Genomic DNA, 17,043 nt, shown 5'->3' with positions numbered 1-17,043 from the left:
CCCAGTTAGTCCCTTGCCCCACTGTCCTTCCCCCTGTTCATCTCTGAGGCACACACCCAGAACCCAGCAGGCACAAGTAAGGTGGCCAGCTATGCTCTGCCACAGACCTGGGACAGCCTGAGTTGGGGGCAGGGTGGGGGCTGCTGTGTTAGGGATGTCCCATGGAGAGTCCCAGGCAGAGAAGGGAAAGGTTACTAGGCAGTGCTCTGGAAGCTGAGGCCGAAGGAGCAGGAATTCAAGGCCTGCTCAGGCTGCATAGCAAGTTGGAGGAACGGATCCCTGGTCCTGGATAGGTGTATTTACTTATCCCCAGAGGATTATGGGATACCTCTCAGGAGCTCTGACCCAGCTGCCTGAAAATGATGTGCTTCTGTTTCTGGCTGATCTGTGTATGATACCTTTGAGGCTGTTCCCTGATCCTGATCACTGAGCAAGGTCCCTGTTCTGATCTCTCAACCTTGATGGCTGATCGTTCTGTCTCTCAAGTATTGGGGACCAGCAATAAAAATTTTTACTTTTACTTTTTTTTCTTTGTTTTAGTTTAGTTTGGTTTTTTTTAATATTTTATTTATTTATTTATTATGTACACAATATTCTGTCTGTGTGTGTTTATGCCTGAAGGCTAGAAGAGGGCACCAGATCTCAGTACAGATGGTTGTGAGCCACCATGTGGTTGCTGGGAATTGAACTCAGGACCTTTGGAAGAGAAGGCAATGCTCTTAACCGCTGAGCCATCACTCCAGCCCCCTAGTTTGTTTTTTTGAGACAGGGTTTCTCTGTGTAGCTTTGGAGCCTGTCCTGGCACTCACTCTATAGACCAGGCTGGCCTCAAACTCACAGAGATCTGCCTGCCGCTGCCTCCCCAGTGCTGGGATTAAAGGCCTGTGCCACCACCGCCCGGCTTTTGTTTGTTTGTTTTATGTATGTTTTGTTTTATGTGTGGCCCTGACTGTCCTGGAACTCCTTCTGTACACTCAGGGATCTGTCTGCCTCTGCCCCTCACCCTCTCTGAGGGTTGGGTTTAAAGGTATTTTAAACCTTTGGTTATTTCTCTTCTATCGGGAATCGAAAGGACTGGCCACCAGAGGGCACTGTGGCTCAGTCTTTGTCCAGCAGAGCCAGTTCTTGAGTCCTGGCATGGAGAAGCCAAATCCCAAACACTGGGGGCAACCAGGAATACACAGACTCAGTTCTGAACCTCCAGCCCTACTTAGGGCCTGGGCACCGGGTCTGCTCCCCAACCCGGCATCATAGGCTCCAGTGTACAGCTAGGCACAGTGGTAGCTACCTGTGATCAGCAGAGGTGGTTTTGCACCTGCAGACCCAGGGCTTGGGAGGTAGAGACTGGAGGAGCAGGAGTTCAAGATCATCTTCTATAATATTCTGGGGCGCTGTGGTAGTGTGCACGCCTTTAATCCCGGCACTCAGGAAGCAGAGGCAGGTGGATCTCCGTGAGTTCAAGACCAGCCTGGTCTACAGAGAGAGATCCAGGACAGGTTCCAAAGCAGCAGTGAAACTCTGTCTCAGACACACACACACACACACACATATGCATACACATACATACACACATATATGCACCAATGGATATAGATAGATATATAATATATAACAATATATTGTGTATTTATATATGCGTGTATATATAGAGAGAGACAGAGACAGACAGAGAGAGAAAGACATAGGCACAGCCACATCAAGAACCCCAATACCTCAGGCCCACGGGAGCCGCAAAGCACTTCCCTCAAGGCTGGGCTCAGAGGGATGCAAAACCTTCCTTTGCTCCAAATGCAAATGTTGACAGTGTGTGCGAGACTAGCAACTGTAACTTCTTCCTCCAGGACAACTGCAACCTTAGACTGCGGGCTTGCAGAGACCTCCCACTGACATGGGCTAACCCATCCCCTGTGGCTCAGATAACTAAGTGCTGAGTTCTGAGCTGTTGAATACTAAGGGCCCTCCATCAGGGCAAGCACAGCCCACCTGGCCCTGGCTTTTCTGTGCATGTCTACATGTCTGCCCTAATTTTTTTGGGGGGTGGGATGGGGGGGTAGTTGAGACAAGGTTTCTCTGTAGCTTTGGAGCCTTCCTGGAATTCACTCTGTAGACCAGGCTCCACCTGCCTCTGCCTCCTGGGTGCTGGGATTAAAGGTGCACCACTACTGCCCGGCCATGTTTGCCCTTTCTTCATTCCCTCACCACCCCTGCCAGGCCAAGTCCCAGCCAGGTTGTGACAACATATCAATTGGGAGCCGGACTAAACTACAAGACACCTGTCCAAAACATAGAAGAAATTATTTGCTGCCCATTCACATCTGCTGAGACTCCAGGTCCTTCTATGTGACTCAGGTCTGTGGTTGCTGGGGCAGTTACTCTGCCTGCTGTGCAGAATGGACAGGGTTCATGCATAGAGAATTTGGGGGCACAGAGCAACAAGTCTTTGGATGATAAAGATGATTCAGATGTGTGGCTAGTATAGCTGGAGGGACAGAGGTGCCGTGCCCTGAGCTAGGACAGCCTGGACTGGAGCCCATGTGGGAGACACCATGTTGTACAACGTCTGGTGTGTTGAACTTGTTGGGCTCCAGGTATGGAACAGGGTGTGGTCTGGAGGCCACAGGCAGGTAGGAGAGACAGCTGGAGTCGGCATGGCTTACGGTGTGCAGACGGAAGTCAGTAGAAAACTCACATGAGAAGCATGGCTAGAATGGAGAATGGAGACCTGGGCTGACGGCCGCTGACAGCTGGACAGACAGGAGGAGCAGCAGGACAGAAAGGGCGATCAGAGCGAGTAGCTGAGTGTCTGCAGGAAAGGGAAGAAATCCTGGGGTGTAGCTCAAAGGTAGAGCCCCAGCATACACGTGGAGGTGCTGGGTTCGGGTGTGACTACAGTCTAGCACCACGGAGACCCTGACATCCTTGCAGAGGGAGGGTAGGAAATGCAAACCCATGGCTGGGCAGAGTGGAAGAGACAGCTGTGTTCCGGCAAACTGCAGCAGAGGAAAGGAGCAGCGGAGCTGAATGTGGAGTAAGCCGAGCATGGGAGATGCTGAGGCAGGGGATTTCAAACTAGATGCCAGTCTGGGCGACATAATGAGACCATGTCCCAAACATGGTGGCTAACACCTGCAATCCTAGCACTTAAGAGGCTAAGGCTGCTGAGTGGTGATGGTGCACGCCTTTAACCCCAACACTCGGGAAGCAGGAGCAGGTGGACTCTGAGTTCAAGGCCAGCCTGGTCTACAGAGTGAGTTCTGGGACAGCCAGGGATACACAGAGAAATCCTGTCTTAAAAAATAAAAACAAACAACAATCAAAAAGGCAGGAGGGGTCACTTCAAATTCAAGAAGGTCCAGCCTAGGCTACTCAGTGCGTTCCAGAACAGCCTAGACTACAGAGAGAGAGTTCTAGTCCAGCCTGGTGTTGCAGCATGGACACTAATATCAATGGATTAATCCACTGAGAGCTTTAGGAGGCCTGGTTGGATGGAGTAGGCCACTGGGGACAAGCCCTCATAGAGTGTCTTATTCCCCGTCCTCTCCCGTCTTGCACTGCTTCAGGGGCACTGGGAGGGGCGTAGTCTCCTCTGGCTCCTACACCCCCTGCCAAGATGCCCTGTCTCGACTCAGGCCCAAAGCAACAGGAAGCAGAACCAGATGGACTTGAGGCAAAACTTTGGAAACTAAGTTAAAAATAAATCTGATTTTCTTTCTTTTTTTCAGTGACAAAGGTCAGACCCAGGGCCTGGAACATGCTAGGCTAAGCACATCTTCAGCACTAGGTTTTCAGACTCAGGTTATATCTCAGGCTGGCCTTGAACTTGAGATCTTGTCCCAGCCTCCAGAGTTCTGGGATTGACCCACACCTGGCTTTGGAATATTATATATAGTAAAAAAAACTAATTCCCAAAGCCAGGCAAGATGCATCATGCCAGATGCAGGAGAATCGGGGGTTCAGAGTCATCCTCTGTTAAATAGGAAGTTTGAGGCTAGCCTGGGCAACATGAGACCCAGACAAAGGATGGATAGGAGGGAAGGGAGGGAAGGAAAGGAGGGAAGGGAGGCCAGGAAAGGCTCAAATAGCCGGAAGACTTCATGTCAGCACAGGCTGCCATTAGGTAAATGTGCCACTAGGGGGCACTGATAGCAAGCATCTTCTAACGGGTGCTGCGGGAGATGGGACTGCAATGAATCTCAAGACAATTAAACTCATGGGTGGTTTGGCGGCACACTAAATTTGATGGAAGAAATTAATCAGGTTAATTCTAACAGCATGTGTTCCGCAGCAGTGATGCCAGGAGGATTTGGGACTCGGGAAAGCACGGTGGCGGGTCCTATGGGAAAGAAGCTAGGGTGTGGACGACGCCAGTAAAAGGACAGGTACCCAGAGCAGAGAGGGGACAATTTTTTTTTCAGCTGGGTTTCTCTGTGCAGTCCTAGCTGTCCTGGAACTCACTCTGTAGATCAGGCAGGCCTCGAACTCACAGAGATCCGCCTCCCTCTGTCTCCGGAGTGCTGGGATTAAAGGCGTTCACATAAATTACTTTTAAAATATTTATTTGGGGGCTGGAAAGATGGTGCAGACATTAAGAGCACTGGATGCTCTTCCAGAGGACCCAGGTTCCACTCCCAGCACCCATGTGCTCATGTGGAGGTCACATCATCTACAATACCAGTGCCAGGGGCTTTGACACCTTCTCCTGAGGTCCTTGGGCACCAGGCACACACGTGGTACAGACATACACGCAGGCAAAACATTTATGTATCTAAATAAACGTTTAAAAAGTCAGATCCTCAGATCAAGGACAAAACAAAGGAAGAACTAACTATTGGGGAAACTGCCAAAAATTAGTTTTTGAAAAATATTTAGCCGGGCGGTGGTGGTGCACGCCTTTAATCCCAGCACTTGGGAGGCAGAGGCAGGTGGATCTCTGTGAGTTCGAGACCAACCTGGTCTACAAGAGCTAGTCCAGGACAGGCTCCAAAACCACAGAGAAACCCTGTCTCGAAAAACCAAAAAAAAAAAAAAGAAAAAAAAGAAAAAAAAGAAAAATATTTATTTGGGAGAGGGTGTATGTGGAGGTCAGAGGACAATCCACAGACGTGCGCTCTCCTCCCACCATGGGGGTCCTGAGAAGGCACTCGGGTTGTCAAACTTGTTGACAGGTGTCATTGAGCCAACTCTCCAGCGGCTGAAATGGGTTTTTATCAAAGTTGGGGAAAGACGATTTTGGAGGAAAGGGGAAGAGGGAACAGGGTGGATGGGGACTGGACACTGAAGGTGAGAAAAGGGTGTTGTTCTACCCTGAGAAGCAGACAGGCTGTGGGGGTTGGGCCCACAGGAAAGCTGGTGCCCCAGTGAGAGAGCATGGTGAACCTGGGGGACATCACACCACAGGGCAGGTGATGTAGGGCTTTCAGGGAGTTCCTTCCTGGTAGGGCGACTGTTCCCTTTCCACCATGACAGTTTATGTTCACACACCTTATTTCTTCGGGAAACCTCACAGCCCTCGGGAGTGGGCACCGTTTTAATTGTCTTTATTCACAGATGCAGGTGTGGAGATTCTGCGTTCTCACAGAACTTCCCAAGACCACACAGCCAAGACGTAGTGTGGGCGGCATCTGAACTCAAGCAGAATTTTTCAGTTTGTTACAGTGCCAGGGTTTGAATCCAAGACCAGACACGTGCCCAGCAAGCGGCCACCTCCCAGAGCATCCTCAAACTATACCTCCTTTTAAAAACGTACTCACAGGCGGACAGTGGCACACGCCTTTAATCCCAGCACTGGGGAGGCAGAGGCAGGAGGATCTCTGTGAATTAAAGGCCAACCTGGTCTACAGAGCAAGTTCCAGAAAAGTCAGGGCTACACAGAGAAACTCTGTCTCGAAAAACAAAACAAAAAAAACCCCTTACTAGTGTGCATGTGTTTTGCCTGTATGTGTGGTACTTGGTGCTCAGGGAGGGCAGAAAATGGCATCAGATTCCCTGGATCTGTTGCCGGTTGAGAGCTGCCATGTGGGTGCTGAGAACTGAACCTGAGTCCCCTAGAAGGACAGCAGGGCATTCAGTCTGAACCATCTCCCCAGTGCCCCCCCTTTTCTGAGACAAGGTCTCACTGCGTAAGCATAGCTAGCCTGGAACTCCCTATGTAGACCAGGAGGATCTCAAATTCCTGCACACCAAGCACATGAGGGGGTCAGAGGGACAGTGCGCGGGAGTCGGTTCTTTTCTTCCATCATGTGGGTCCCAGGGATTGAATTCAAGTCCTCAGGCTGAGCAGCAAGTGCCTTTACCAACTGAGCCATCTTGGCGGTTCCTTTTCATTTTTATTTTACTGACAAAGGGCCAGGCTACAGAACCCAGCCCATAACCCCATCCTTCTGACCCTGCCCAAGTGCTAGGACTGCAGAACACTACCCTCCACTTCAGCTTTTATTTTCTTGAGACAGGGTTTCTCTGTGTAGCCCAGACTGTCCTTGCTCTGTAGACCAGGCTAGCCTTGAACTCAGAGATCCACCTGTCTCTGCCTCCTGAGTGCTGGAATTAAAGCCCAGTGCCACCATGCCCCTGCCATGTGACTTTTAGCAACTGGTACTGGTGACCTGGGCCTCATCGGTGAGGTTGTTTTCTATAGGAAGCTAAGAACACCCATGGTTTGAACCTGGGGTTTGTCACCTCCACGACCATGAGGAACCAAAACCAGGTTCTGTGAAAGGGAAGTAGAGGGTGCCCCAGCTCACGCAGTGTCCTGGGACAGCAGCCTAGGTGATGGGAGCCACTGGAGATCCCCCACCCCCACCCAACCCTTTGCACTGAGGAGGAAGGCTAAGAGTCTGTGTGGAGACAGAGAGGCCAGCAGCAGGGCTGAATCAGGGTGTCCCAGATGTTAGCCCATCTTTCCTTGCTGGTCTGGGGTTCAGATCCCCGGGATGGAGCCTTGATCCTGGAGAGCAGCTGGGTGGGCAATCGCACTAGAGAGATGGGTGAGATGTTTTCCTAAACGTCCTGTCTTTGGGACCAGGGCCTCAGCAATGGCAGTGGCTCCATGTCATCACACATGGGGGGTTAAATAGCCACTCTGCTCTGAGACCCTCCAGGACACCCTATAGTCCATACGGAAGGCATCCATAATCCTTGAGCAGTAGGCTTCCCTCCCTAACTGAGGGACACTGTCCATCCTGATCAATAGTTGATATTACCCCAACAGCAGCCACTCTGCTTCCAAGTTCAGTATGCAGGTGTGGTTGAAATAGCCTGCGTAAGCTGTGCTTTAATGCTGCTTCTTCCAGGAAGCCCTTCCAGACTTCCTTCCTTCTTTCCTTCCTTTATTATTTTGGCATTGCTGGGAATGGAGCTAGAATCTCATTTATGCTAAGTAGGTGCTCTACTGCTGAGCCATGCCCCAGCCCCTCACTGGCGGTTCCTAGACAAGCCCTCTATTGGCCCTATGGTTCTGCTTCCCCACCAATAGCCAATGGCCCTTCCCACCCCTGGTTTAAGCATCTTGTGCACGTCTCTCTCTCACCCTCCCTCACAATTTTAATGTCGTTTACTGCCAGTCTGTGGCTTCAACGCCAACAGCCACACCAAGCACATTCTTCATGATGGTCTCATAGCTGTGTGACACCCTATGGGGAGATGATAGGGGTCACAGTGGGTTGTGAGCATCTCCACATCTCCCGTGGCCCAGGGATCTGGCCTGGCCTTCCCCATAGGAGCTGGGACTGAGTCCCTTTGCGGGGAGGTGGGGACAGGATGTGAGTGTCCGGGACACCTCGGGGTCAGCAGGGTATGTTCTCAGGCTTTGTGGCTGGGAGGAACATTTCTCCATCTGTCAAGGCCAGCTGTGGCTTGGGGACCAAGGGCTGGGGCTGCCGAAGTCTAGCAGCAGTGGGGAGAGGAAAAGCCAAACACAGGAGGCAGTTACGGGACCATTAAATACAACTTAGAAACAATCTGGACGTTTGGGGGTTGAATACAGAGACAGGCGGCAGTCAGGGTGGGGCGGTGTGGGCCCGGTCCTGGCGGGGGCTCAGGCTGGGGTCATCTGAGCGGCTGGACTGTGGGAAGCCTGGCTGCTTGTGCAGGCCCCGCAGCTTGGCCAGCAGCTCCTGGACGAAGTCCTGAGGACAGAACGGGGTTCTGAGAAGAGAGCAGGGGACAGGCCTCCCGCCCCATGCCAGCGCCTCATCAGGCATCAGTTTACTCAAGCAGGAGCTGGAGCCAAGCCGGGAGGAGAGGGAGACTAAGACACACAGGAGAAGGGGGGAGGGGGGAATAGAAAGATGGGGGGAAGCTGCAATTGCTGCCTGAGTCAGTGATCGTATGTATCTGAAGCAGGAGAATTGCTGTGAATTTACATGCTGAGACCCAATCTCAAAAAAGGGGGGGGCAGGGTGTGTGGAAGAGGGCTCAGGGGTTAAAAGCACTTGTTGCTCTTCCAGAGGACTCCGGTTCAGCTCCCAGCACCCACACAGCAGCTCACAATCGTCTGTAATTCCAGTTCCAGGGGCTCAACACCCTTTTCTGTCCGGTCCCCATGGGCACCAGGTATGTGTGTGGTGGTACACGGACATACATGAAAGCAAAACACATGTACACATAAAATGCAATAAAGAGAGATGGACAGACAGTCTAAGACCCAGACCTGAGAGAATTCTAGACAGACAGCCTCAGAGAGAAGTTTCTCATGCCGAGAACCAGTCCCCAGAGACCAGGTCTGAGCCAGCCCAGGCAGACTGACATGCAGTGACGCTTGTCCCTCAGGCAGCTAGGAGCAGAGGGGAGAACCATGAATATTTTCCCTTTTAAAGCAGAGAAGGAAGTGGGAGTGGTTGCAGCGGCCAGTTCCAGGACCTGCAGGATGGGAGGCCCCCAAGAGGTAGACAGGGAACCCCAGGATAGTAGAGGCAGTCGCAGGGGGTCAGAGATGGAGAGAGGGGATCCCCCCACCCCAGACAACCAGGACAACTAGTAAGGGCAAGCACCATATGGGCCGAAACCAGAGCCACTCGCTTGGGGGAGGGGCTCTGAGGCAGCTGCCTGCGGAGCTGGTGGCAGATGGGAGGTGGGAGGAGGAGACAAGGATGACAAAGAACAGGACAAGAGATGGGGGCTCCCCCTGGAGTCCCCTAGGCCTGTCTCTGCCTCCCCCATAAAGGTGAGGGGACCAATCCAATCCGTAAGGGACAGAAACTCACCTCCGTGGGGTTCCTGCAGGACTTCAAGAGTCCCTTTGGGTGGGTGGGCGGACGACAGAAAAAAAAAAAAAACAACAACAAAAACCAGTAAATGACTGACACCTATTCCATCAGAGGCCCTCCCCTTCCCGCAAGGGAGCAAGACAAAAGACTGCCAAAACTACCCATGTGGCTTCAAGTTGGACAGAGGCAGGGCTAAACCACCAGCAGCTCAGAAGGCTAGAAGGCCAAGCAGCAGGGACGGAGGGGAAGGACCTGGTGGCCAGGCTTGGCTCCTACCTCTCTCTAGTCAAGAAGAGCTGTGTGACCCTGAGCAAATAGTTCAACCTCTCTGGCCTTCACTTTCCTTATGGTGGTAAACGTGTCTACTTTACAGAGTTTTGCAGAGGATTTAGTGTCTGGCAGAGACGTGTTTAATAAACATGCCAACTTGGGCTATTCTGTTTAGGGCCCTGCAAAATGTTGGACTGGGGAGGGAAGGGGCGACTTTCTCCCCACCTACCTGGATTTTGCGGCTTCTCTCGTCTTCACTGTCCAATTGCAACAGCTCATCAATGTTGACCTCATCAGGCATATCTGCTTCCTAAGGCCAGAGAGAGCAGGCTGCTCAGGGCCCATGTCTCCCTGGCCCTCCTACACAGCCTTTGTCCAGGGTCTGGAGGTACTCCATCAACCCCAGGCCCAGCTGGGCCTGCTGCAATAATGTGGCAGGCAGGGACAGCACCACTGAGGCGGACATCTGGGGGTTGGGGGTGGGGTGGGGTGACAGATGGGTGGATGGAGGCCCAGGCCCTTGTACCAGCCCCATGCCTGCACCCTTGGCTCAGTCCTGGGGACCTTGGGGCTGGCACAGGGCTCTGTCCTTGGCTGCAGTTCCTACTCGGCAAAGCAGGCCCGGTCGAGTCTCGGAATGTCAGATTCTGGGATTCAGGTTGGCTTCTGCCCTTTCAAGGGCAAGTCTCACTTAGCCGCAGTGGGTGTGGGGGAGGGGAGCCTGCTGGGGCGGGCCCCTTCCCCTGGGGACCAGAAGGGCTTCTGGGCTTAGGTCCAGACAGGCCTCCCTAGGCTAACTGCAGGCTGCTGGATCAGCGAAGTGACCACCAAGGCAGGGCTGGAGCTCATGAAACATTGGTACAAAAGCTATCTGGTCATGATGGGGACAAGATCCAGCTGTCCTGGGCCTCAGCCTCGTCCTGCTGCCCAGCTGGGGAGTGAGGTTGAGGGTGCTGGGCCATAGACAGAGTGGTCTCATGGAGGTTGCTTTGTTCAGAGGCCTGCGTGATCTGAGGCCTACGTGATCTGAGAGAATGTGGCTGCTGCTTAGGTTTGACTATCTCAGTTTGGACGTGGTCAGCTATAGGGACCATCTTTATCTATGTATTTATTGTATTTTTTTGTTGTTTGTTTGTTTTAAGATAGGGCCTAGATATCCTAGGCTGGTCTGGAACACACTACGCAGCCCACGGCTGGCCTTGAATTCACAAATACCCACCTGCCTTTGCCACCCGAGTGCCGAGTCTAGAAGGTGTGTGCCACCACTGTCAGGCTTGTTTTGGATTCTTTGGACAGGGTCTCTCCTTATCCAAGGTTGCCTTCACCTCCCAAGGGCTGAGGTCACAGGCATTAGGCCCCATGACCAGCATGGTTTCTAAGGGTCTTAATTCCTGAAGCACCTTTGGCAGGTCCAGTCGTGACTACAGTTTCCACAGATGTGTGTGTCTACAGGGCTGTGGCATCTGTCCTTGGGTTTGTTGTCAGCAGATAATGGACGGCCCCTTGTAATCTGATTCACTTTGTGTCCCAGGAGAGCTATGGGAGCTTGGAACGCTACAGCTTAAACTGATACACATCTCTGTACAGCTGTAACTCTTCTCTTGGCGCTGAGGGTGATTGTGTTGTGTGTGGATGTTATTGTGTCCACAGCAGGGCATGCTGTCCCTTAAGCAGAGCCATTCGCGTCCCTGTAAGTTTGTGTGCTCGCTCCTGGTGCTGTGCCTATGAGTGGCTGTGACTTCCGTCATCTGTGTACACTGGTGCTTCCTCTGCTGAGAGTCTCTACTGTCCTATCTGCCTTGTCACCCATGTCTATGTTTGGCTTAAGGACATCCCCTCTCCCTATCCGCTCTCTCAATATGTTGACTCTGGCCCTCCAACTCTTTCTCATCCCCTGTATAGGATCCCACCCCGGGTTTTCTCAGGTGTTTGGACACACACACAAGTCTGGTGAACCTTAGGTGCATATCTCTCTGTGTATCTACAAGCTGGATGCCCCTGAGCACAGACTAGGGCCTCAAGGCATGTGTCCTCCTAGCAAAGATCGCTGCCGGTGCAGCAGCTGGTGCACCAGTAAGCATATATCAGGGTCATCGAGGGCCGATGTCTCAGGCCATCTCCTTTCCCCAGTCCCGTTCCCTCTGGGTCTCACCCTGCCGCGGTATAACTCCTCCAAGCGTCCGTCGATCCACTTCTCCACGTCCAGCCGTCGCTGCAGCTCCCGCCGGTCGTACTTGACGGTGACTCGCGCGTGTCGCTTCTGCAGCCCACTGGGGCTACCCCCCGGGCCGCGGTTCCGCGACGGGGACTGAAGCTTGCTCAGCACGCGCTTGCCCAGCCGCTGCGCTGCCATCGCGCCGCCGCCCGCCGTCCCCACTTAGCGCTCTGCCTCGAGCTCAGGGCTCTTTCGGGCCGGGGCGGGGCCGCCGGGGGCGGGGGCTCGCGCTCGGGGACCCGCCCCGCTCCAGTCGCGGGGCCTCAGTTTCCCTGCCTGCAGAGGCGAGTAGGCTAGTGTGCCGGCTTCCAGCCAGGGTCCTGCGGGATGCAGATGGGGCGGGGGGCGGGACACTCAGCTCAGAGCGCTCTGGGGTACGTATCCCGGGGCGGGGTCCCGGGACACGCTGGGGGGGAGGGGGGTCGGCCCTCTGCGACCTCTAGCGGCAGCGAGGGGTACTACAGGAGCGCCAGGGCTTCGCTGTTAGGAGCCGCCCAGAAACTTCTCTTTGTAAGAGCTCAGGGTTTTAAGACAGGGTCTCAATTAGCCATGTCTAGTCTTGAACTCCTAAGCCTCTTGCCTCCACTTCCTAAGTGCTTCGATTCCGGACTTGAGCCGCGCCACACCCAACTTTTTCTTTTCTTTTTTTTTTCTTTTTTTTTGTTTCCTAGAAATTCTCAGGAATGCTAATCAAGCGTTCTAAGCCTTCTGGGCCTAACTCTTGAACTATCATTTAGTTTACCTCCCTCAGTCATTCACAAATTCACTTCCTCCAGCACACAGTATTCATTGAGTGGTGTCAACCGCCTGTAACCCTGGCGCTTAGGCGGTGGAGGCAGGAGGTTCAGGAATTCAAGGTGAACACGGAGTGAGTTTCTGAGTTCTAGGACAAGCTGAGCTGCAGACCCTGCTTTAAAACAAACAAACAAATAAAGCCTAGAAGGGTGAGGTGGCTCCATTGGTTAAAAGGACTTGGTGCTATGCCTAGGGACCTGATTCTGTCTCAGCTCCTGCAAGTGTCCCTCAGACCTCTACATGTGCCACAACAACACCAGTACACACACGCACATGCGCGCGCGCGCACACACACACACACACACTAATTATTTTTTTAAAGCAGGCATAAGGGCTGGAGAGATGGCTCAGAGGTTAAGAGCACTGCCTGCTCTTCCAGAGGTCCTGAGTTCAATTCCCAGCAACCACATGGTGGCTCACAGCCATCTAGAATGAGATCTGGTGCCCTCTTCTGGCATGCAAGCATACATGGTAGGGATGTTGTATACATAATAAATAAATAAATAAATAAATAAATAAATAAATAAATAAATAAATAGTATTAAAAAAAAAAAGCAGGCAGATGCATCTCAGTGCCCAAAGTGGCTGGCAAAGACAATACTTGAGGCTGAGACAGGAGGACAGGTGAAAGTTCAAGGTAAGCTTGAGCTACATAATAAGAATTACCTCGGGCTAGAGAGATGGCTCGGTGGTTAAGAGCATTGCCTGCTCTTCCAAAGGTCCTGAGTTCAATTCCCAGCAACCACATGGTGGCTCACAACCATCTGTACTTCTGGATAGCTGTATACATAATAAATAAGTAAATAAATAGATAAATATTTAAAAATAAAAAAAGAAAAAAGAGCCGGGCGGTGGTGGCTCACACCTTTAATACCAGCACTCGAGAGGCAGAGGCAGGCGGATCTCTGTGAGTTCGAGACCTCCAAAACCACCGAGAAACCCTGTCTCGAAAAACCAAAAAAAAGAAAAAAGAATTACCTCAAAGCCGGGTGGTGGTGGCGCACGCCCTTAATCCCAGCACTCGGGAGGCAGAGGCATGCGGATCTCTGTGAGTTCGAGACCTCCAAAACCACCAAGAAACTCTGTCTCGAAAAACCAAAAAAAAGAAAAAAGAATTACCTCAAAGCCGGGTGGTGGTGGCGCACGCCTTTAATCCCAGCACTCGGGAGGCAGAGGCAGGTGGATCTCTGTGAGTTCGAGGCCAGCCTGGTCTACAAGAGCTAGTTCCAGGACAGGCTCCAAAGCTACAGAGAAACCCTGTCTCGAAAAACTAAAAAAAAAAAAAAAAAAAAAAAGAATTACCTCAAAAAAAAAAAAAGGCAGGGGAGACCTGGAGAGGAGATGGTTCATCAGAGCACTGGCTGCTCTTAACTGGATTCAGTTTCCAGCACCTCATGGTGGCTCACAACCATCTGTAACTCCAGTTCCAGGGGATTTGATGTCCTCTTCTGGCCTCCAAGGGCTCCTGCAAAATAGACACCCAGGAACACACTCATACACAGAATAAATACTTTAAAAAAATAAATATTATCAAGAGCCAGCAACATCAGACACTGTACCAGAAACAAGTGGTAAAGAACCCAGCAGGCAGTCTACCCGGAGCTCACACTTAGGAGGGATAGTAAACGTACTAAGTACAATATGCCCGCGACTTCCAGTATGACAAGGAGAAATGGGATGGGTAGGAATGTTACCAAGGGTGACAAGGGGTGACCCTGGCCTCGCAGGTCTTCTCACCTGGGTCAGAAGCAGCAAGAACCTTGCTTCCTTTATTGTTGTTGAGATAGTAGGCGAGCTCAAGGCCTCATCCACGCTGAGCCCAACTCCGCACGACAGCACTTTCTCGAATTTTTTATGATTTACGTGATTTGTGCCATTGTCTGTTTCCCAACCAGGACTGTTGTGAAGGTAGGGAGTTCGATTCTGCATGTTGGGTACAGGCAAAAAGGGACACGCAGGGCTGAGGAGCTGTTGCTGTCAGTAATTAGTCAGGATTAGAGCTTGAGCGTGGATCCCTAAGACCCATAAACAGCCTGGCACGGGGGCTCGAAGGATGGGTCAGTGGTTAAAAGCGCTGGCTGCTCTTGCAGAGGACCCAGGTCCTGTTTCCAACACCCACATGGTGTCACAGCCAACTGTAATGCCAATTCCGGGGATCTGACATCTTCTCACCTATGAAGACATCAGGCAGGCACACACATGGTACACATACATACATAAACTCTCAAACACCTAAAAACAAAGTAAATCTTTTTTTTCTTTTCTCAAGACAGGGTGTCTCCTTATAGTCCTGGCTATTCTGGGGCTTGATTTGTAGACCAGGCTGAACTTGAACTCACAGCCTCTGCCTCCCGAGTGCTGGAATTAGAGGGGTTTGTCACCACCATTCGGCTAAATCTCGGCTTAATAATTATGTGTTAAGCCGGGCGGTGGTGGCGCACACCTTTAATCCCAGCACTCGGGAGGCAGAGGCAGGCGGATCTCTGTGAGTTCGAAGTCAGCCTGGTCTACAAGAGCTAGTTCCAGGACCGGCACCAAAGCTACAGAGAAACCCTGTCTCGAAAAACCAAAAAAAAAAAAAAAAAAAAAAAATTATGTGTTAATAATCTTAATAAATCTAATAAATAAAGCTGCATGTGATAATAGTTCTGAAGAGTTAGAGACAGGTAGGCCCTGGGGTTCTCTGGCCTAACTGAATCAACAAACCGTAGGTTCAGTAAGAGACACTGTCTCAGAATATAACGTGGAAGCAGACGGAAGAACGTCAGATACTGGCGTGTGGCTCCCTCTACAGATACACACTTGTGCACACGAATATATAAACACACACACAGCCGGGCGGTGGTGGTGCACGCCTTTAATCCCAGCACTTGGGAGGCAGAGGCATGCGGATCTCTGTGAGTTCAAGACCAGCCTGGTCTACAAGAGCTAGTTCCAGGACAGGCTCCAAAGCCACAGAGAAACCCTGTCTCGAAAAACCAAAAAAAAAAAAAAAAAAAACACACACACACACAATAGCCATTTTCAGCTACATAGAAAGGCCCTGGCTCAACCTGCCCCCTCTCCAAAAGTCATTTTCCAGACATTTGCACAGTTCCAAACAAATTGGTACTGGAAGTAGCCTCCCATCCCAAGGGGATGATAAGTTTTATTCAGGATTCAGTGCTCCACCTCTGAGCCACATCTCCACCCTCCTCCCTGCCCCCCCCCCGCTCCTCCACCTCTGAGCCACATCCCCACCCTCCTCCCTGCCCCCCCCCCCGCTCCTCCACCTCTGAGCCACATCCCCACCCTCCTCCCTGATGCCCCCGTTCCTCCTCCTATTTATATTATTATTATTATTATTATTATTATTATTTTAAGACAGGGTCTGGAAATGTAGCCTTGTTGATCTGAGACTCGATGCCACCAGCCTTGTTGATCTGAGACTCGATGCCACCACGGCCTGGCTTCCACTGTCCCTCTTGAGAGAGGGTCTCATTGCATAAGCCCTAGCTGGTCTGGGACTTGCTATGTACACCAGGCGGTCTCAAGCTCACAGAGATCCTCCTGTCTCTGCCTCTCGAATTGAAAGAGGACACTGCTGTACCCAGCTTTCTCTTTTTCTGAGGCTCCACTGTGTAAGCCAGGCTGTCCAGGCACTCATCAATATATTTCTGCCTCAGCCTTTCTGTTAGCAGAGATCAGAGGCCTGAGCCCCTGAGCCCACCTGAGGAGTATTCCAAAACAGAGTCCTCCAAGCATCAAACGTCTACGGACCACTGCTTTACGCAACTTCCGATACAGCCAGGATCTGTTCGCTGTTGTACCTTCCTGTATCTGCAGCAGAACCTGACTCACGACATGTGCTGAGCAGGCGCATGCTTCAGCGATCGAGTGAATGAATGACTCTGTGCTTTTCTCCCCAGCCGTGGTCTCCAGCCACTTAAAGCTGTTTACAGGCACAATAACCCCTGGTGGGAAGCCGGAGGGTTGAAGTTCTGAGAACTTCAAGGCAAGACAAAGAAGATGGCAGGCATGAAACTATGTTCGGTGTGTTGGGGAGTGGTGGCTCATGTCGCTAATCCCAGCACACGGGAGACAGAGACAGGCAGATCTTTGGGAGTTCAAGGCCAGCCTGGTCTACCTAGTGAGTTTCAGGACAGCCAGGGCCACACAGAAACCCTGTTTCCAAACAAGGAGCAAAGGACTGGGGTTTGATTCCCAGCATCCACATGGTGGCTCGCAACCACCTGGTCTCTGTGGGCACCAGCCACACATGTGTGGTGTTCACACATATATGCAGGCAAAACACTCACCCACATAAAATCTTAAAAAAAAAAAAAGACCTATGTGTTGCTCTTGATGCTTGCCATATTTGTTCCTTGTCTTTCCTTATCCTTCAGCCACAGGGGCTGATTTCTCACTGAGTCCTTCCTCCGCTGCCAGTTTCAAGGCTCTTTCGATTTATCCCAGCCCAGCCCAAACACACTGCCCAGTTTTCGGGGTTTTTTTTCTTTGTCTCTTGCTCGGCAGGATTTCATGAAGCACAAGCTGGTTTGTGTTTGCCGAGAATGAACT

General features: G+C 51.7%; 1 protein-coding gene across 2 annotated transcripts; it reads right to left on the bottom strand.

Moving 5' to 3' along the window:
* Positions 1 to 7,918: 7,918 nt before the first annotated feature.
* On the bottom strand, positions 7,919 to 12,033 carry Ppp1r14a (protein phosphatase 1 regulatory inhibitor subunit 14A). 2 transcript variants are annotated; one of them, XM_057762819.1, is made up of 4 exons: positions 11,626 to 12,030; positions 9,703 to 9,783; positions 9,201 to 9,233; positions 7,919 to 8,123 (listed from the first exon to the last, which is right to left on the bottom strand). In XM_057762819.1, the coding sequence occupies exons 1-4, from the start codon at positions 11,824 to 11,826 to the stop codon at positions 7,995 to 7,997; spliced, it is 444 nt and encodes a 147-aa protein (XP_057618802.1). In that variant the 5' UTR covers positions 11,827 to 12,030; the 3' UTR covers positions 7,919 to 7,994. The 2 variants fall into 2 exon arrangements, with proteins under 2 accessions (XP_057618802.1, XP_057618803.1); XM_057762820.1 differs by lacking the exon at positions 9,201 to 9,233 and having other exon boundaries at positions 7,919 to 8,142; positions 9,699 to 9,783; positions 11,626 to 12,033.
* Between the last annotated feature and the right edge of the window lie 5,010 nt (positions 12,034 to 17,043).

The sequence above is a fragment of the Chionomys nivalis genome, chromosome 2 (genome assembly GCF_950005125.1).
Source record: "Chionomys nivalis chromosome 2, mChiNiv1.1, whole genome shotgun sequence".
In the NCBI taxonomy this organism is placed as follows: domain Eukaryota; kingdom Metazoa; phylum Chordata; class Mammalia; order Rodentia; family Cricetidae; genus Chionomys; species Chionomys nivalis.
The sequence above is the reverse complement of the archived record's forward strand: the minus strand, read 5'-3'. Positions and strand labels throughout refer to the sequence as shown.

Bases quoted from the DNA above. Each gene is read 5' to 3' on its own strand.
- Ppp1r14a (XM_057762819.1), bottom strand. From the start codon at position 11,826: ATGGCAGCGCAGCGGCTGGGCAAGCGCGTGCTGAGCAAGCTTCAGTCC. The intron at 9,234-9,702 runs GTAGGTGGGGAG...ACCCACCCAAAG, and splicing joins AGAGAAGCCGCAAAATCCAG to GGACTCTTGAAGTCCTGCAG. The intron at 8,124-9,200 runs GTGAGTTTCTGT...TTCTGTCCTCAG, and splicing joins CCTGCAGGAACCCCACGGAG to GACTTCGTCCAGGAGCTGCT.